This window comes from Canis lupus, chromosome 29 (assembly GCF_011100685.1).
Source record: "Canis lupus familiaris isolate Mischka breed German Shepherd chromosome 29, alternate assembly UU_Cfam_GSD_1.0, whole genome shotgun sequence".
Taxonomy (NCBI): domain Eukaryota; kingdom Metazoa; phylum Chordata; class Mammalia; order Carnivora; family Canidae; genus Canis; species Canis lupus.
The window spans coordinates 4740171-4761826 of NC_049250.1; the positions used below are offsets into that span (position 1 = coordinate 4740171).

General features: G+C 33.1%; 1 protein-coding gene across 4 annotated transcripts in view; it reads right to left on the reverse strand.

Moving 5' to 3' along the window:
* Positions 1–2199: 2199 nt before the first annotated feature.
* RB1CC1 (RB1 inducible coiled-coil 1) overlaps positions 2200–21656 on the reverse strand; it is a 98661-nt gene continuing 79204 nt past the window's right edge. For 2 of the 4 annotated variants that reach the window (XM_038579300.1, XM_038579297.1), the window contains exons 17-24: positions 21073–21181; positions 20732–20972; positions 12638–12692; positions 11506–11553; positions 9717–9775; positions 7426–7562; positions 4383–4453; positions 3481–3592 (exon numbers count right to left, since the gene is read on the reverse strand). In XM_038579300.1, coding sequence (XP_038435228.1) covers positions 3515–3592; positions 4383–4453; positions 7426–7562; positions 9717–9775; positions 11506–11553; positions 12638–12692; positions 20732–20972; positions 21073–21181 — 798 coding nt within the window. In that variant the 3' untranslated portion in view covers positions 3481–3514. Of the gene's footprint in view, positions 3593–4382; positions 4454–7425; positions 7563–9716; positions 9776–11505; positions 11554–12637; positions 12693–20731; positions 20973–21072; positions 21182–21656 lie in introns of all 4 variants that reach the window. The other 2 variants (XM_038579298.1, XM_038579299.1) reach the window with 2 other exon arrangements.

Below are 21656 nucleotides of genomic sequence, written 5' to 3' on the forward strand. Positions count from 1 at the left end.
AGTATGTAAACCAAATAGCTTACAGCTGACTGTAGTCTCATTACCACTATGTTAAGAAGTGTTTGAAAAAATTTCCATCTTATAAAGATTATAAATTATACAAAGTATTTTTTAAAACTGGCCAAAGATGGCTTGTTTATATTCTGAGACTATGACTAATATAAAAGCTATCAATTAGTGGACAATAACATTTTTAACTGCTTCCAGTTTTTACTAGTAAGTAGAATACATATTTGTGGAAATTAAACATTACTTTAAATTTATGGCTTTAAGAGATCACTAAATCACATGCTATTCTAAAAAAAAAATTTCAAGGATATCTGTAACTATTTCTAAATATTAATGGGCAATAGCTGTTTTGCATATAACTTCAAAAAGAATTGTGACGGTTTAAAAAAGACAGTTTTTATCCTCTGCTACTTCTTTGAATCTGAGTTGGTTCTGTTGGACCAAAAAAGTAATAGAATTTGACATGCAAGTCTCTGGCTTTTGCTGCCTCTCTTTTAGGAAGTCTGCTGCCATTGCTTAGAAACCTGGAGTATTATGACAGAGGCCACATAAGGAAGCAAAGTACTCTGGAGGACAACCCTAACTAACCTCTAGACTCTTGAGTGAAGGTATTATGGACTATCCAGCCTAAGTTGAATCAACAGGTCACTGCAGCCATGTGAGCAACTGTTTTGGAATAATTGTTACACAACAATAAACACTTGATACAGAAATTGGTACCAAGACTGAGGCGCTGACCTAACAAAAACCTAACATTTGGCACTGCCTGACCAAAGGCCAGAACAGTGAAGGAGTGGTCTGTGAAGTTTGGAAAAGTAGAGAAACTGCTACTGGAAGCTGGAAAGATGACGAAATATTTTGTGTTAGCCAAATAAATAGCAAAACTAACAAATGTGTGCCTCTGGCTAAAAATATTTCCAAGAAATGTTCAAAGTGACAATGGGTTCATTTTACCTGTATGAGGCATGGGGAGAGATGGTTCCAAAATGCAGGTTTCTGAGAAGCGTGACTTGATGAAATAAAGTATGAAGAAGCATTTGAAAAGATCGAGGCTCTAGCAATTACACAATAATACCACAAGAAGAAAAAACAACAGAAAAACTTCAGACTATGGGCTGCACAAGGAAGGAAATGTAATCAGGATTTAGGAGTTGGCTCAGAAACCATTTACAGAGTGCTAGTTGGAAAGTAACAGTTAATTATTGGAAAGATAAAGTTCTAATGAAATAACTAAAATTTCATATAAGAAAATAAATCGATAACAAATTATCAATCATAGTGTAGTCATATAATCTGGCATATAAACTAAAAATGGCTAAAAAAGTAAAATCTTACCTCTAGGTGGCACAACTGTGAAATAGAACAGGGGCTTAGGGGTGTATTAATTATTTTTGGAAATCATGTACTTGTTTTATACCGTAATTTTTAAAAATAAAAGTCAAGGTTTAGATAATTTTTGCTCATTCTGTTCTTAGCATATGCAGAGGTACCTGCATATGCTAAGTAAATTATCCACATGATTCACATGTGCTTAAATTTTACTTGCAGTAAAATGTGATTTAAATATTCATTCCTGTAATAAAGACACAATTCTACTAGAGTTTGAGTAGTGATTAACAGGTTTTGATTATGCAAAAAATCTTTACAATAGCTAATATTTTATTTAATCTGTTTTTGAAATTGGTTCAAAGTACCTTACGTTATTTTCATCACTCAACCTTCAATACAACCTTATGAGGTAGGACCTATTATTACATCATTTTATTTTATTACATGAGAAAACTGTGGTTCAGTTCAGGCAAGTCGTCCAAAGTTAAGGTAGACCTAGAAATGGAACTCAGGGGTTCTGATGCCCAAATGCACAGTACATTGACCATAACCATACAAAGGTAAGATTGATAGGATGAATATAAAATAGAATCTAAGAAAAACTATAAGCAATAAAATCCAACATGAAAGAGTAGCATTAATGAGATGATAGCTTTCATGTGTCAGGCCACTGTTATTCCATAGCACAATGACCACATATTTATATGTGTGAAGGGCACCAAGCAAGTCAAAATGGTCCACCCGGCAGACTTACTTAGACCCAACCAAATCTGCTTAATAAAACCACTCTGTATATAAAGTAGTTTATTGCTTTGGTATTTTTTGCATTGAGATGTCATGGAAGGATTGAATAGAAACATGTGAAATCATTTGTTCATTTATTCATTAATATGTTGTCAAATTCAGTTTTCTATACACTATGGTGTTTATTCCATTTTCTGTACTATTAGATATACATATTTAAAAAAATATTTAACTTATTTTTAAGAAGAAATTAAATATTTTCTGAAAAAGAATAATTTTATTATTGTTCTCTAGCAACAAACCTGAAATAAGCCTCATCCAACTCAACTAACTCATTTAAATACCTTTGCTCCATAGCAATTTGTCTACATATCTAGTTTACACAATTCTATTCTACATAACACTGTTTTACCCTGTTACATAGTATATAGTTAAAGAACATTTTTGTAATAAACATGTTTCTCTTTTGATATGATACAGAACAAGTTTTTCACACTTCCCAGCAATCACTCAAATATATTAAAAATGTATCCCTTTTTAAAAGGCACACACATTTACAGGTTCAAATCTTTATTGTTTTAAAATTCTACATGTCTTTTACAATACAATATTTTGTTATTTAAATGACCTCTAAATGGTTAATGTACAATGAATATGCTTTTTCTGAAATCAAACCATGAATTATGATTTCATCAATATGATTATTCTAAAACAAATAATAGAGACTGGGAAGGTTCCAGTGCTGCTTTTGAAACTTGTCAATAGCACTGACTCTTCCCTTTAGAACCTAGGTGACCATTGTTGAAAGTGCTTTTGAAGATTGCTGATTATGGCTGATCTTAACATCAGTCAATCAAATGAAGAGTTTCTTTTTGTTTTGAAACATCAAAGGGCATTTAAAAAAATAAATGAAACAATTTGCTTTAGTAATCTACAGAGGCAAACTCAAAGTTATGATTATCTGCATGCAATAACACTCCTCTTTAAGTAGTTTTGAAGAATTTATACATTTTATAAAGAATGTGTTTAAGAGTGCAAGTTTTCTGATATTGATTTCACAAAAGGACAAATGCTGGTAATAATAACTAACATTTAATATCTAAGTCCAAGCTAATGTATATGTAACAGGCAATTAATATGGCTAACAATAAGCCACAATGCAGGGTATGCCCTTTGAGAAAATGAACTAGTTTGGTCCGCATTTCTAGTTATTTGGGTAAAAAAACAAAAACCATTTTAATTCAGCCGAGGGTTTTGATGAATTTATTGTTCCTAAAACGTAGCCAGTTAAAAAGTAAATGATATACACCAATGAAGTATATTGTCACTGTGACTTTTATATAAAAAGATGGCCTGCTGTTTTTGGAGTGATGAATAAGCACTGTAGGACAAATCAGAAACATGTCACAGAATGTTTAATTTCTTCCATAAGTTATACTTTCTTATTCCATGACACAGCTTTCACTCTGTAAAACTTTGTCCCCAAAGGAACTTTAAATCTGTTTTGTGCCTAAGAAGAGAAGAAAAGGAATCACTTAAATAGTTGAAACCAAATTACATAGGTACTGTCCTATCATACTACTTATTGCTGGAGTACTGGGGGTTGAGAAGTCTTTATCAAACTACACAAGACCCACACCCCTCACCAGGTTAAGAGTATTCTGAATCATTAATATTAATGGAAGAGAGAGCTGGAAATCATTGCTCAAGAATATAGAACAAAAGGAGACATATATCATGATTTTAAGTATCAAAGAACCCTCAATACACATTTTAAATTTTGTTAGTGTTCTGGAGCAGCGGGGCCCCAAATTACAGTGAGTTAGGAAAAATGTTCATGAGATTCCATTGATTCTATAGCACTGACACTGCTGACATTATAGTCAGGTATATTTTTAGCCATCAAATATTTTGCATTAACTTTCTTCAATGGGGGCAGCATATGAAAATAAGAAAACAACTCTACGACAAATAGATTCATTTTTAATCATTAGTTATGCCGTGTGTTCTTTCTTTTCTTGCACAAGAAAACACAACTTGATAAAGAACAGATACTTATTGTCATTTTCATGTTATAGCTAGATGAATTGTTGGTAATCTACCTTCATCTACTCTATAAAGATAAATAATAAATACTTATTAAATTGGTGATTTGTACTCATATTCATTAGATTCAAGGTATAAATCAAATGAGCTAAAGGACCAATGAATGGCCCAGTAATAATTTCTATATAAAGGACCATGTGAATCTGAATCTTGATAATTCCTAGTTTTATATCATTTGATCTAGTAATTTTTACCTTTTTGGCTTGACAGTATTCCTTTTCCATTACTTTTCCAAGTACCCACGGTCTTCTTGATGTACCTGAAGCTGTTGAATGAAATTGTTAATTTCTTTTTATAAGTACAGTTATAAGTCATGAAAACATAACTGCCAGAATCAAAACAGACCAATAAAGTTCTCAAAAGTGAAAAAAAGTATAAAACTTTTAAAACTGAAATCACTAAATACAAAAAGATTTATAAATCAAAAATGAATTTATTTTACTTTTAATCAATCATAGAATAAAGTTCAAGAAATAGTCTAAGCACAAATCAGAAGTCTAGGAATTCTAAATTAGCTCAACAGTGCCATCTACTGAAAGTGCTAATGAAGATGACCATTTCCATTTCTGAAAGCAGTTACTGAGTTTATTTTCTAGGTTCAAAGCAAAGCACTGCTTTTAACACACAGTGTTCAAGGGCAGGAGATGCACCTGCCTCATATCCTACTCCACAGTGCCTGGCATTGTACACTGTACACTGTACACAAAAAATAGTAATACAGGGTTAAGAACCAAAGTCTAGAAAGGCACTGCTTGTGTTGAAGGGGAGATGGAAAATGTGGGAGGAGACAGGATGAAAAGGCTAGTCATCATAGAGCCAAAGTGTGACAAGCTAAGAAAAGGAAAGTACTCATTCTATTTTTAAATTCAGAGGATAAGTTTATAATAGAGTTGGTTTCAAAAGTATTTGGCTAGTAAATTATCAGCTTAGGCTAAAGCCTTTGAGGTTCTAAGGGAAGACAAAATTGATTTTTATTCCATAAACATAATTTGGCAACATATAAATGAAAGATATCATGAATAAACTATCAGAAATAAAAATATATATATAGAAAGATAAAAGCCCAAGAACCACAGGATATGGGAAATACTCTGAAGACTAATATAGCACTTCATAGACAATACATCATTTCCAAAAAGAATCATCTAAAACTAAATGCCTATGTTTTGCTTGAGGAGTAAGCAGTCTCACTGTCATGGCCATAAAAACACTCTAATAATCCCCATGGCAATGACACAGGGGTAGGGTAGCATCATCTCCATTTGGTATTCTCTGTTCTGTATTTCTCAAAAAAGGGGGAGGGTGGTTGGGTAGGGTGGGGGAGAGAAGGGTCGAGTTCCTTGGTAAAGTAAAATTGTTTTTTTTTTTAAACGATTTTATTTATTCATGAGACACACACACACACACACACACACACACACACACACAGAGGCAGAGACACAGGCAGATGGAGAAGCAGGCTCTGTGCAGGGAGCCAGACGTGGGACTTGATCCCGGGACCCCAGGATCACGCCCTGGGCTGCAGGCGGTGCTAACCCCCTGAGCCACCCAGGGATCCCCCACGTAAAATTGTTAAATACATTCTTTTCTCCAAGACTTCTGAGCCTTTAAAATAATATGCATTGTAAACCTTTAAGACTATAAAGATTTATAAGTCTTCCAAGATTTATTTTTTTTAAGATTTACTTGAGAAAGAGCATGTGCATGTGGAGGGAGGGGCAGAAGAAGAGAATCTTCAAGCAGACTCCACACCCTGAGCATGGAGCCCAACTCAGGGCTTGATCCCAGGACCCTAAGGTTATGTATGGCCTGAGCCAAAACCAAGAGTCACACACTCAACTGACTGAGCCCCACCCAGGCACCTCAAGTGTTTCCTAGATTTAAACAATACCCTCTTATTCTTGGGAAATGCATATTGAAATATTTAAAAACAAAGATCCATGATATAACTTATATAAGTTATATAAGCCTCATATGGTTCTGGCAACAAAAACAAGCACACATTTGTGTATATTTATGTATTTATACATTTAGACATACACATGTACATAATGCAAATGGAGCAGAATGTTAAGAACAGGTGAATCTGAGTAAAGGTGTATGGGTCCTTTTTGTTTTTCACTGTACTTACCATGCAACTCATTGGTAAACTTACTTATTTACTTATTTTTAAAGATTTTTATTTTATTTATTTATGAGAAACACACACACACACACAGAGGGAGAGACACAGGCAGAGAGAGAAGCAGGCTCCATGCAGGGAGCCAGATGTGGGACTCGATCCTGGGACTCCAGGATCATGCCCTGAGCCAAAGACAGACACTCAACCACTGAGCCACCCAGGCACTGCTCATTGGTAAATTTAAATATAATTTTCAAATAAAAACTTTAAAGAAATCCGAAACAAACAAAAACCAATAACAACAAAAAAGAAATCAGAAACAAAGACATCCACAGGAAAAAAAAAAAAATACTAAGTTCACTGTTTTCAATGCACAAAATCAATAAGTTGTTAGCTTATCTTCTCATTTTTCAAGGTTATACGAAAACTATATAAGTCTATGGACATTCTATATAACCCATCACCCACAGCCATGATGAAGTGATGTGACACTGGCCTAGTTCAAGAGTTGGTATTTGCCCATGTTGGTAAGTCATACCAAACAAACATCAATGTAGACAGACATATATTCTTACATTTAATAATTGTATTTAAGCTAAAGTATCCCAAGCCATCTATTCTTTAATGATCAAAGTAATATATAAGACACTGTCATTTAGTAAATTTTAATAAAACTTTTCTTAAAAAGCCTTAAAAAAACTAAGTATTGACAAGTTTAATTAAAAACAAAGTAGGAACATAAGATGATAAACAGGACAGAAAGACATAGAGAATTTTTTTCCCTAAAAAAGTCTTTATTGCCTTTGTAAACAAATGAGTGTAAACTAAACTTAAATAAGCTGCATTTAAGGGAATTTTGACAATATAATTCTGTTTTTGCTAGGGCATGAAATATCTGACCCAACGTCATTAAATACACTCTAATTTTCAAATGTCTGTATAATCCAGGAAAATATTCTGTACAGAGCATATTTTATAGAACAAAACAAAAAACATTAAGCAGAATTCCTTCTTAGTGATTTAATTCTGTTATAATTAGACAAGATGGTAGGAAAGTCTTTGATATATTCTCTCCACTCTAGGTTTATTATTTTAGTTATGGATGTGACACTTACCACCCTCACCTGGTTTGAGATCCAGGGCAGGCAGAGACTCCGAATGCAGAAAATACAAGGTTGGACTAACAGTAAATAATACATAATTGTCATGGCGCTCGTCTAGGATGATGAGTACCAAATCTCCCACCTGAAAACTGAGTAAAGAAACGTAATTTATTATCCTAAAGGCTTACTGCTACCCTCCTTCTGAAAACTTTAAGTATATATTCTGCAATGTTCAGCCATATATTCAAATATCAATACATTATTAAAACTCACATTAACAATTTTTTTTTAAAACTCTACCCTGCTCCCAGTGGGAGTGCTGGTCATACACAGCAGATGTTCAAAGGATGATGCCCATGACTATCAAAGACAAAAATTTAAAAATTTCTAATACTATCTATAGCTTTAAAAAATAAAAAAAAAAATGTTTGGATGGGGGGGCACCTATTATAGTCACCAATTACAGGCAGAGGATATTCATTGTCATCTTCTATCTTAGAACATGAAACCAATTCTGAGTGAACTTACTTATAGTCAGTCACAGTGTCAAAGAAAGACTACATACTCTTTCTCCCATATCCAGGTATAGAGTTCTTCAATTTGAAAGAAAAACCAATTGTGCTCAGTTCATATACTTAATTAGGTTTAAACAAGTCAACTGAAATTACTGCTTTAGGGTGAAGGCCTGAAAGAACAAGCCAAGGGAAGAAAGTGGGTACAACTGTCCATATACTTTAATTGGTTCTGTCTCCTTAGAATCATTTTTAGAAATGCTGTTCAAAATATCAACAGGCCTTGAAAGTTATCTTGTGACTTTACTGAATTTATCAGTTCTAGCAGTTTTTTGGTGGAGCCTTTAGGGTTTTCTACATAGTATCAAGTCATCAGTTTTACTTCCCCCCTTTGTCAATTGGAACGCCTTTTATTTCTTTTTGTTATATGACTGCTGTGGCCAGGACTTCCAGTACTATGTTGAGTAAGAGTAGTGACGGTTAGTTACCAGGGGTGAGGTGGGGTGCAGGGGAGACGGGTCAAATAAGTGACAGGGATTAAGAGTACACTTATCATGATGAACAGTGAATAACGTGTAGAATTGCAGAATCACTATTTTGTACTCCTTAAACCAATATAACACTGTGTGTTAAAAAAAAAGTTAACCTCGAATTTCTTAGTTGTCAAGATAATTTAATTCAGTAGGTCTTGAACCTGATAAATTATCAAAATCACTGGGAAAGCTTTTAAGGGATAACAGCTTTTTATTCATTAATTGCTTATCTTACAAATATTTGATGCCTTCCTATCAAGATGTGGCAGGTGCTGTTTTGGCTAAATACCAAACAGAATACCTTTAAAAGGTAGACAGGGCCTCTCTTTAGGCAGTTAAAAAAAAAAAAAAAAAAAAAAAAAACAACCTTTTTTTTTTTTTTTTTTTTTTTTTTTTTTTTTTTTAACAACCTTTTTTTTAAAGCTCATCTCACTTTAATCTTTGAAAGCCAAAAACTGGATTTGAATTGACAGACAGCTAATACATAAAACCAGATACCACCTAGTCTTTTAAAATCACAGAGAAAAGATAAAATTCTAATGAAGGGTTGAAGGTCAAAAGTCACAGATATGTGACACCCAAAAATTTAGTTGACAGACTTGTTACAGACCAAAAAAAAAAAGGGTCTTATGAAAATATTTAGTTTACTGATTTTTGTATCTGTATTGATAAGTATAGAAGACCAACCAGGGTTCATGAGCTGGTAACAATGCTTTTTGAAAACTGTATTACAGAGACTCTCCTTTTCAAAAAGACCATGCCAAACTCCAATATATAGTAATGTGATCCTGTAACACTGTCTATGAAATTACTTAACTGACAGTGTATTATGAATTTGTAGTATATCAATAAAATGAAGTCTGAAAAATAAAATGAGGAAGCATTGCAACTTAAAAAAATCTCCTAATTGACTCTCCAACTGAAAATAAAAAAGACTAAAATGATAAATGGGTTTTAAAAGACATGGCATTAGCTGAAAAGTAGTCAAAGAGATTTCAGGAATATTCGTGTGAAAATGATAACTGAAGCTGCAATAGGAATGAGTTCGAATATAATCCTAATGTTCCTAAGAGTAAAAATTTAGAAAAGCTTTGCTTTTTACTAAAAATTTTTTTACTACCAATAGGTACAAAACACTCAGCTCAATGTACCTGAATCTGAAGGATTATAGCCAATGAAATATATTTTCATTAACAGTTTAATACTATCCAAGTCAACAAACTTACTCCACATGAAAAACAGAAAATATAATACTTACTCTCTAATAGCTATTTTTTCAGAATGCCTTGAGGATACGGAAGACATGCTCTGAGACATCTAAAAAAATGAATAGTTCATAAGGCTTATATAAAGCACCACATATATTTATTAGGTCCTTGTTGCAAAAATTTCTTTTGATGTCACACATATTCACATCTGTGTCCCAACTTTTAAGAGTCCAAAATATGAGGTTCATTAATATAATTCCTTTCCTTCAACAGTGATTTTTAATGGACAAATTCACCTACGTTTTTACTTATGGTTATTTTCTTAATCAAATTTGGTTGCACTAAAAACTAAATATAAAATCATATATGTAATTATATAGTTAATATTAGAAATATCAAAGAGTAGAGACTGACAAGTTTTGGAGAATAGTTTGCCACTATTACAAATCAGTTTCCAGTTTCTCCTTTTGGTAAAAGAACCAAAAAACTTTAGGAAAATTTTATTCGAAGGCCCAATATCTCATTAGACAAGGTTGACCATTTTCTAGACCATATTAAATTGTATTTTGATTTTTAAAAAAGCTTAAGTTTTTCTTACATTATAAATGAGGGTGTAGATTTAAGAAAGCACTGTGTGAAAGCAGTCAAAAATTGACATGAAAGTATGCTTTACACTGAGACACCTTTCTGGGTGGGGTACTCTTTGGATCTGAAGGGCAAAATTTGTTCATTCATAAACACTTCCCAAGCAACAACTGTATACCAGTTACTATTCCAGGTGCGAGGAACACAGACAAAACTGACTATAATCCTTACCAAATAGAGCCTATATTCTATTGGAAATACAGCATAAAGCAGCATATTGAATGATGTCTAGGATTAGGAAACTCTTTCCGTCTTTTTGAACACCAGTTTTCTCTAATTACAAAAATAGCAAATAGCCGCACGATTATCTTGATGATTAATGATTGACTAGAATGACTATAGACTAATTGAATACGTGATTGATGACTATAGAATTCAGATGTAATTTTGCTGTTCAAGTTGGGGAAGAAAGGCATAATAAAAGAAAGATATTTCCCTACAAGATAAATACTTTTAAAAGCTCAATTCCAGTCAATATCTCAAATCTTTTCAAAAGTATTAAACACTGGCTCTAGATTATTCCTATTTCTTTATAAATTACAATTATTAAAAGTTGAAAAATAAAGCAATTGCTTTATTAAAGCATGTAAGATCAACTATAGAACTGTTTAGACAATTGGTTAAGTTTACAGGTTAGGGCAGAACCCAGATTAATTCAGAAGACCATACAGTGTCTCATGCAAGGTGTCAGGATAAATCTTGACAATTAAGCTTGGAAAGAGCAAAAGAAAATGCAGGATAAAACAATTTAAGTTAAAAAAAAAAAAAGTGAAGGGATACCAAATATTAATTATGCATACTTACAAGTGAACATGTCAATTTTCAAAAGGCTTATGAAAAGTACCTCTAACTTAGTTACTGACTCAAGATTCCTAACTTGATGTTATAAATACATATAATTATGGAATCCTAAGCGATCATAACTTATCAATCATCAGAAACACTGCCTTGATTTTGTTGACTGATTTTAACAGTACATTAGTAAGGCAGTCCACCTGGTTACCTCTATTGCCACAGACGGTAAATCTGACCCAAAGTCATCACTCTGAGAATCAAGTCATCAATGATCCACATGGCCCAATGAAACTACTAGAAATAAATTACTCAAGCCATACATCTGATGGTATTTATAATGAAAGATAATGCAAAACATTTTGAGATGTTAACATCTATTGGGCAAGAAAAATAACTTACCAGTCTTTGATTTAATCGCTTGTTTTCTTCTTCTTTCAACTGTAATGTCTGTGGGAGAAAAAAATAAGACCTGTGTTTATCCCTTGTACCTTCTTAAACTGAAACTTAATAATTGTCAAAATTTTCTGAATCTTCACATTAATGTTCTGATCTAGTATGGATATTCTTTTTTATGGGTCCTTTCCAACTGTTTTAATTATTTATAGGCTCAAGAGAATTAGAACAATTTTAGGTACATTTACGTAATAAGCTTAAATTTCTCAAAGCTTAATATGCATTAGAATTACTTTGGCACTTGTAAATATGCAGTAAATAGCTGAGATCTATCCCCAAAGACTCTGCAGGGGGATAGACAAGGGATAGGAACAGGACTGCCCTAATAGGAGGATTCTGTAGTTTTAACACACACTTCAGCTGATTTTTGACAAAGACAATCACACAACCCTTTAATAACAAAAGAATGCATAACAGAACACAAAGTTATTTTGGCTTCTTTTTTTTTTTTTTATTTTGGCTTCTTATCTTGACAATTAAGCTTGGAAAAAGCAAAAGAAAATGTAGAAAATCTTAAAAGCCTAAGGAATGAAAAGTGGTCTATGAACAAAGATATGTTTAATTTGAAACAAAATTACATATAACCTGGGTAGTACAAATGGGAGGAAACCCTTGGACAATTTCCTGTTAATTTCAATTTATCTCAAAAAAAAAAAAAAAACCTCTTAGCTTTTCTTATTATTCATATACTATTTTCACCCAATTCTAGAAAATCTTTACCTTGCTTTTGAAATACAAGAAGTTTATATTTATAATGTTTTGTTGCATTCTTAACTGTTACTGAATAAAACCATTATTCTGTATACTCATTTTATAAAGATCATCTATCTTTCTTACTGAGAGACTTCATTTATTGGGAAGAAATGAAAATAAGAGGACTGAAATACTGTAAAACATTTAGTCAGTTGGATTAAAAAAAAAAAAAAAGAATTCTCAAAACATTAACCCCAAAAGTAACTATTAAAAAAGGATCTAATTTATAAACACAATGGGGTATGTTTTCAATGTAAGGTTTAGGCAACTACATTCCCAGAATGAACACAGCAAACACTGTATTTCAAGAAACCAATTTACTTACTCGTTCTAACAGCATTATTCTCTGTTTTTCTTCAGATAGCATATGGATATTTTCTCTAAAAGAGAAGGATTTATTTTAGTTCAAGTCATTTAAAATTCTGGACTTTATACTTTGCAGTGAGATTTGGAAACTTAACTATTAATACACAGCATCATAAAAATTTAAAGGTTTATACTTAAATTTTCAAAAGCAGTCTGCTTAAATTAGAATACATTTCAATGGTGTATATATATTCCTTGTGCCAGATATTGAACCTAGATCTAAAAATTGTTTCAAATTATAAGTGAAACTTTGTGTCTGCATTTTTCTAGGGATAAGGTCTTTTGAATTTAAGTTTTTTTCCCCAAGGATTAAGAACCATTTTTCTTACTATGGGTTAATCTATGTTATCAATAAAGTGGTATCTTTTGGGTGGCTTCACCATTAAAAATAGAGACAAAACAAAATGCTACACGTCCTTGAGTAAGCTATAGAATTTAAAGTTTCATTGTACAAAAAATAAACCAAATATCAATAAAGACTTCAAAAGTACTATTAAGTGGCTATAAATGTGCTAGTTACTGTGCCATGTGTGAATCTATCACACTAAAATAACCAAAAATTTGAAAGAAAAAAATGTAACTGAGTATAGGCTTTTATTTTATATTTTTACTACAATTTTTTACTGAAGCACAACTGGGAAATAAAATTGTGAGACATTCAAAGGATAAAATATGACGACTTGATATATGTACACATTGTGAAAGCTGACCCTCTGCTGAGTTAACTAATACCTCTACCACTTACCTTTTTTGCAAGGCAGAAAAAACACTGAAATTCTACTCTCCTATCAAATTTCAAATATACAAATATATAACACAGTGTTACCATTTTCTGTCCAGGTTATATATATCCTCAGGTCTTAATTATAACTGGAAGTCTGTCACTCCCCCAGCTCTTGGCAACCACTTTTCTACTCTATGAAGGATACTATGCAGTATTTGTCTTTCTCTGTCTGGCTTATTTCACTTAGCATATTGGCCTCCAGGTTCATCCATGTTGTTGCAAACGGCAGAATTTTCTTCTTTCTTATGGCTGAATAATAATCCATTATATACTTTTATTCACCATTTTCTTACCTACTTTCTTTATCCATTCATCCATGAAAGAATACTTAGGTGTTTCCATGTGTTGGCTACTGTGAATAATGCTGCAATGAACATGGGAGCACGGAAATCTCTTTGAGATAATGGCTTCATTTCCTTTGCATGTATACACCCAGAGAGGAGACTGCTGGATCATATGGTGGTTCTACTTTTAAGTTTTTGAGGAACTTCCATACTTTCTTCTATAGTGACTGTGCCAATTTACATTTCCACTAAGAGTGCCTGAGGGCTCCCTCTTTTCCACATCCTTGATAGCATTTGTTATCTACTGATTGTCTCTTTAATAAGACATCCTGATAGATATGATGTGACTGATATCTTATTGGTTCTGATTTGTATTTCCCTGATGATTAGTGACATTGAGCACTTTTCCATATACTTGTTGGCCATCTGTAGGTCATCTTTGGAAAAATGTCTATTTTTTTGCTTACTTTTTAATTGGGTTGTTTCTTTGCTATTGAATGTGAGTTCTTTACATACTTCAGACATTAATAATTTATCAGATATATTATTTGCAAATATTTTTTTTCCCACTCCATAGGTTGCCTTTTCATTTTATTGATGTATGGAAGCTTTTTATTTTTATTTTTTTTTAAGATTTTATTTATTTATTCATGAGAAGACAGAGAGATGCAGACACACAGGGAGAGGGAGAAGCAGGCTCCATATGTAGGGAGCCCAACATGGAACTCGATCCCGGGTCTCCAGGATCACGCCCTGGGCTGAAGTTGGCGCTAAACTGCTGAGCCACCAGGGGCTGCCCTGTAAGGAAGCTTTTTAGATTGATGTATTCCCACCTATTTAACTGTTGCTTTTGCTTCCAATGAAACCCCCCCCCCCCAATTAATATTAATCTTGCAACCTATTCTATTAATTTTTGTCTTCTTCAATTTCACCAATGTTGTGTAGTTTTCACTATACAAATCTTTCACCTCATTGGTTAAATTTATTCCTAGGAATTGTATTCTTTTTGATGCAAATATAAAAGGAATTGTTTCCTCAAATCTGTTAGTTAAACACTACTGATTTCATGTCCTGCACTTTACTAAATTTATGATTACTTCTAACGGTTTTTGTGGTCTTTAGAATTTTCTACATATAATGTCATGTCACCTACAAAGAGATAATTTTACATCTTCCTTGTCTATTTGGGTCTTTTTTATTTCCTTTTCTTGCCTAATTGCTCGGGCGAGGACTTCCAGTACACTATGTTGAATAAAAGTGGTGAGAGTGGTCATCTTTGTCTTATTCCTGATCTTAAAAACTTCCAGCATTGCACTGTTGAGTATGATGTGGGTTTCTCATATATGGCCTTTGTTATGTTGAGGAACATTTACTCTTTATCTACTTTAAGAGTTTTTATAATTAAAGATGTTGGTAATTTTGTCAACTGCTTTTTCTTCACAGACTGAAATGATGAAATGATTGTCAAACTTTGTCAAAGTGGTATATCACACTGATTTGCAGATATTGAGCCACCCTTGGATCCCTGGAATAAATCCTACTTGATCACAGTTATGCACCTTTATGTACTGCTGAATTCAATTTACTAATATTTTGCTGAGGATTTCTGCATCTGTTCATTAGGGATATTCTGTATTTTTCTTGTACTTTTCTTGTTAGGTTTGGTTATCAAGGTAATGTGGGCTTTGTATAATGAGTTCAGTAGAGTTCTTTCCTCTTCTCTGTTTTAGAAGACTTTCAGGAAGTTTGGTATTAGTTCTTTAAAAAAAGTTTGATATAATTCACCAGTGAAGTCACCTGGTCTTGGACTTTTGACTGGGACCTTTTAATTATAGATTCAATCTCCTTGGTATTAATTGGCCTGTTTAGATTTTTTATTTCTTCACAATTCAGTCTTATTTGATTGTATGTTTTTAGGAATGTTTCCAGGTCTTCTAGATTGTCCAATTTATTGGGAATAATTGTACACAGCAATCTCTTATGATTCATTGTGTGCCTGGTATTAGCAGTAATGTAGTATTGTAACTTAATGTTTTAAATTCTTCCACATGTGTAATTCCCCAATTACATTTTAATCAGCTTGACTGAGGCAGGAATTATATCTTCCTCTAACTGTTAATTCTTTCAGGAAGAGGCTTTGACTAATATAAGATCACAAAGATTTACTTGTAATTTTTGCTTTTACATTTAAGTGTGTGATATTTTATTAATTTGTTGATTTGTCTTATAAGGTAAATAGAAGAACCAATTTCATTCTTTTCCACTGAATTCTCTTGCTACCTTTGACCATAATGCAAGGGTTCAAATGACTATAAATATAAGGGCTTATTTCTGGACTCTCAATTCTATTTCAGTGATCTATACAAACCTTTGACCATAATGCAAGGGTTCAAATGACTATAAATATAAGGGCTTATTTCTGGACTCTCAATTCTATTTCAGTGATCTATACAAACACAAATATATAAATCAGGCTACTACCATACTGTCTTGATTACCCTGGCTTTGTATTAATTTTTGAAATAATATGTATATTTTCAACTTCATTCTTATTTCTTGCATACTGTTTTGGTTATTTTGAGTTAACTGCATTTCCATATGAATTTTAGGACCCACTGTCTACTTCTGCAAAAAAGGGCAGATCACAGGGGACTGCTACCTTAAGTTTTCCTTTTTTTATTTCTTTAAAGATTTCATTTTTATGTAATCCCTACAACCAATGTGGGGCTTGAACTCACAACCCTGAGATCAAGCATCGCATGCTCTACCGACTGAGCCAGCCAGGTGGTCTAAGATTAACTCTTCCAATCAATGAACTTATCATGTCTTTTGAAGTCTTCAATTTTGCTCATAAAGCTTTGTAACCTTCAGTGTATGAATCTTGAACTTTTGTTAAACATTTAGATTTTTAGTGAAATTCCTGGGATTGTCAATGTACAAGATCATGTTATAGTTTAATTTCTTCCTTTCCAAAATGGAATATGGAATATGCCTATAGTTTCTTGTGCCTGAGTGCCCTTTATAGAACCTCAATTGATCTTTTTCCTCTTGATTTTTAGGGGAAAAGCATTTCTTTCATCACTGAGTATGATCTTACTTGTGGGCTTTCTTAGATGCCTTTTATTAAGCTGAGGAAGTTCTCTTCAATTCCTATTTTACTAAGTGTTTAAATGCTTTCTATCTATCTATCTATCTATCTATCTATCTATTTATTTTTAAAATTTTTAAAATTTATTTATGATAGAGAGAGAGAGAGAGAGAGAGGCAGAGACACAGGCAGAGGGAGAGGGAGAAGCAGGCTCCATGCCGGGAGCCCAACGCGGGACCCGATCCCGGGACTCCAGGATCACGCCCTGGGCCAAAGGCAGGTGCGAAACCGCTAAGCCACCCAGGGATCCCCGCTTTCTCTTTATTGATACTGATATGGTATATTATTACATAAACTAATTTTAAAATATTCAGCCAATATCGCATTCCTGGGATAAACCCAGTAAGAATCCCTTTTGTATATTGCTGGATTTATTAGTATTTTTTTTTGAGAATATCTGCATCTATAGCTTTGAGATATTTCCTTAATATCTCAGAACTGAACTTGATGTGGAATTTCTCATCCAGTACGATTTGGAAGGGTCCCAAGATTTTAATTTTAAGGAGTTTAATGCTAATTCTGATACTGCTTATCTAGAGAAGGAACTTGAAGAACGATTGCTAATCCACTACTTTTAATTTTTCGAAAACAAGCAGTTTTGTTCTAGTACTTCAGAAACACAAATAGAAAATTAAGGGGGAAATTCCTAAAGTAAACTGAAATAAGAAACCAGCACATTTAACAAGAAATCAGGAACGGGCCAAGTTGGCATTACTAGCCTGAATTTTCTTTCTTAGTTTTATTGAGGTATAATAACTGATATGCAAAAATTTGCACACATTTCATGTACACATCCTGATAAGTCTGGACATAGACTATACACCCATGATACCACCACTACAACTAAGGAAGTAGGTATATTCATCAAAGTAAAAGATTTCTCTTTGTGTGTGTGTGTGTGGATATGTGTGTGAGAGAGAAATTTTGATGTAACATTTATTAGTCTTTATCCTTGTGCTTCCCTATTCCACATTAGTCTATACTTTAAGAAATAATGTATGTATGTTAAAGAAATCTTTAGTCTTAATACATTTGTAATATTTTTGGCATATAATATAAAAATCTATTTACTTGTGACTTTATCAATAATATATAGAATTATCTATATAGCTTAAGACTGTATCTTGGGCAGCCCAGGTGGCTTAGCGATTTAGTGCTGCCTTCAGCTCGGGGTATGATCCTGGAGACCTGAGATCGAGTCCCACATCAGGCTCCCTGCATGGAGCCTGCTTCTCCCTCTACCTATGTTTCTGCCTCTCTTTCTTTCTTTCTCTCTCTGTGTCTCTCATGAATAAATAAAGTCTTAAAAAAAAAAAAAAGGACTATTATCTTAACACTCAGCAGGATAAATTCCTGTTCACTGATATTTTTTGAAAATGTTATCAACTGTTTTTGCACATTTATTTTTCTATATGAATTTTAACATCCAACATCAAATTTTACCTACTTATCCTGTTGAAATTTTAGTTGGGTACAGATTAAATAACTGAATAAATCTGTGAAGGCAGCCTGGGTGGCTCAGCAGTCTAGCGCTGCCTTCAGCCCAGGGCATGATCCTGAGGTCCTAGATCGAGTTCCAAGTAGTCGGGCTCCATGCAATGGAGCCTGCTTCTCTGTCTGCCTGTGTCTCTGCCTCTCTCTCTCTCTCTGTGGCTCTTGTGAATAAATAAATAAAATCTTAAAAAACAAAAATAAAAAAAATAAATCTGATGAGAAAAGAGTATCTTTACAATACTGTATTTCCATCCATCTTTAACTTTCAAGACTTTTAATATCATTCATAAAGTTCTACAGCTTTCTTCACAAGGGTCTTGCACATTTTTTGTTAAATCCTAATCCTTAAATTTTTATTGGGATCTTATATACACACACACACACATATGTGTATATATATACACACATGCACACACACATATATATTCAAATCAGCTTTTGGTGGTAAATACATGTAAACTGCTCTATTTCTGATATATTTATGATGTATACTCTGAGGTAGTCATTACTTTTAATAGTTTGTTAGGTCTATGTGGTTTGAAAAGGACATTATCATGACATCATGACGGTTAAGACTTGCCAACATTTATTGTTTACTGTCTTGCAGAAGAATAGTGATGGTGACAGCTGGCATGCTGGCATTCTTCCTAAAATTGTGGAAAATTCTTCTAAATGTTTCAACATTGAATATAATGTTTGCTCTTAAGTGTCTCATGTATACTCTTTCAAATTAAGAAAGTTCCCCTCTACTTCCAGTTTGCTAAGTTTAAAAAAAAATATTTTTAATGAATGGGCACTGAGTTTTATCAGTTCTAATTTCTGCATCCAGATGATCACATAATCCTTTTCATGTGATTAGTATATATGGTTACATTGAGATATTCTGAGGTTTAATTATTATTATTGCATTCCACTGAGTCATGATGATCATAACAGTCCACTGTATTGAAATGCTAATATTGTCTTTTGGATTTTTCTTATACATATATTAACAAATGAGATTAACCTGTATCTTATTCTCTACAATTTCTAAAACCACACCACCTGTGGTTATGGTTCCATTCATTCCACATATTTACTTGTATTTCTTTTTACTTGTTATTTATCATGGCTCACATATATTTATCAATTTCATTTTCTTATATATGAGATTATAGAATTCTCCCAGTGTTACCACATTCATTAGATCTCTCATTTTTTGATATTTTTGCTTATACTTTAACAAAATTTCCATTTTCTAATCAATATCTATGTTGAATATACAGGTATTCAAATTTCCAAATGTATACACTTCTATTTTTCTTACTAATTGTCAATTACTTATGTTTAATGCCTGTAATTATATCAATATTTAGAACCCTGAGACTTCCTTTGTGATCTGGTATATAGTGAATTTTCTTAACTGTTTCTCTATTGCTTTATTTTTTACTTCATTGTGTCCTGACGAAGAAGCTCTATTGTTACCGTGACTCTGAAAGTTCTCATTCTAGTTTTAATCCATTTTCCATTCCTATACAATGGATCAAAGTCACATTTTCAAGCATCTACAAGTCAATAGCCAATTGCCTACGGTTAAACTGTGCTTCTTCTATATATGAAACTTTTTCTTAAACTTATAAAAACCTTTTGCTTGAATGGTTTATATATTTTTTCCCTTATAATTTTTCTTTAGGTGCTTTGCGTATGTAGAATTCAATTGGCTGCTTTTTTACCTAAGAGGTTTTGTTGTGGTTGGTTTTAAAATGTTTGGACTTATTTCTGTCATTTATGTTTTCTAATTACTATGGGCTATATAGGTTTGTGCCTTGACTTTTTAAATTACAGCTTATTTAACAGTCTTTTTCACATAGATTCTTAAAGCCTTATACCTTTCCAAGACTCAAATTAATCAGTTTCTCCTTTTAAACTAAGCGGAAAGCTGCATACATTTTTACTTTTCAAAAAATTCCTTTGCCTTCCCCCACCCAATACACAGTCATCCAAAGAAATATATTCATTACTATAATTATGCCTTTTCGTCTTAGGTAATGAACCTCAAAATTTAAACACTTCCTGTTAATAAGCATAGCTTGACACTACTGCAGTGGTCCTTCTCAGGGCAGCCTATGATGAGTTTGGTGCATAAAGTAGGAAATAGGCCAAAGTGACTCATATATATACACACACAATCTACGATAGTTCTAAAATTCATAGCTTAAAGGAATTTAAAAGGGACAATTTTCAGATATATGGGCTGTGGACGACAACACATATTTCCTACCTTCAGAGCTTTTAGCTTGCAGAACTGCACTAGTGGTTTAAAAGCCTGCATTACTTAAAGCAGTTGAAGACATATGTACTTACTGTACAGACATCATACTTGTCTCCATTGCTGAATCCACTTTTCCTTCATCTTGTGTTTCCATTGCTGATCTCTCTGTTTCACCTGGGAGTTCAGGTGCACAAGCTCCATAAAGTTCTGGGGCTGCAGCTACGTATGCTGAAGGAACAAAACTGCTACTACGCAACTTACTGACTTCTTCTTCAAGTTTTTTCTTTTCCTCAAGCAAACGAGCTCGATCTTCAGAGAGTGACTCTATCAAATCTGAAGGACCCCCCCAAGTTGAAATAACATTACGAAACGTTTCATATAATTTTTTTAAATTTAAAAAAAACTTAAAAATACATTATGAAATATTACTAACCTTTATCTCGCTCTTGCTGTTGCATTGTACTTTTCAGCTTATCGCTAAGATCATTGATTATATTTTCTTTTCTCATTTTCTCTCTCGTTAAAACAGTGTTAAAATTGGTCTGGAACAAGAGAACGACAACTACTTAAATTGTCTGCATGTACACAGCAACTAGGGCTAAAGAAACTGGCAAATATTTTTACATGGCACACTAGTATGTGGAGAAGATAAAGTGCAAATGACAAATGATGTTCATTTTTTAATAAGAATGCTATACTGTTTTAAGTACAATGAAACTGTGTTATGATATGCTGGTTCCTATTTAAGATATGCTCCAATTTAATACTTTGGAAATGAATTCTATTTTTTCATCACGGTCTACATATTTATTGTCAAAGCACTAGCAGCTGATTTTACTTTTTTTTTTTTAGATTCTATTTATTTATTTATTCATGATAGGCACATAGAAAGGCAGAGACACAGGCAGAGGGAGAAGTAGGCTCCATGCAGGGAGCCCGACATGGGACTCGTTCCCGGGTCTACAGGATCACGCCCCGGGCTGAAGGTGGCACTAAACCGCTGAGCCACTCGGGGTG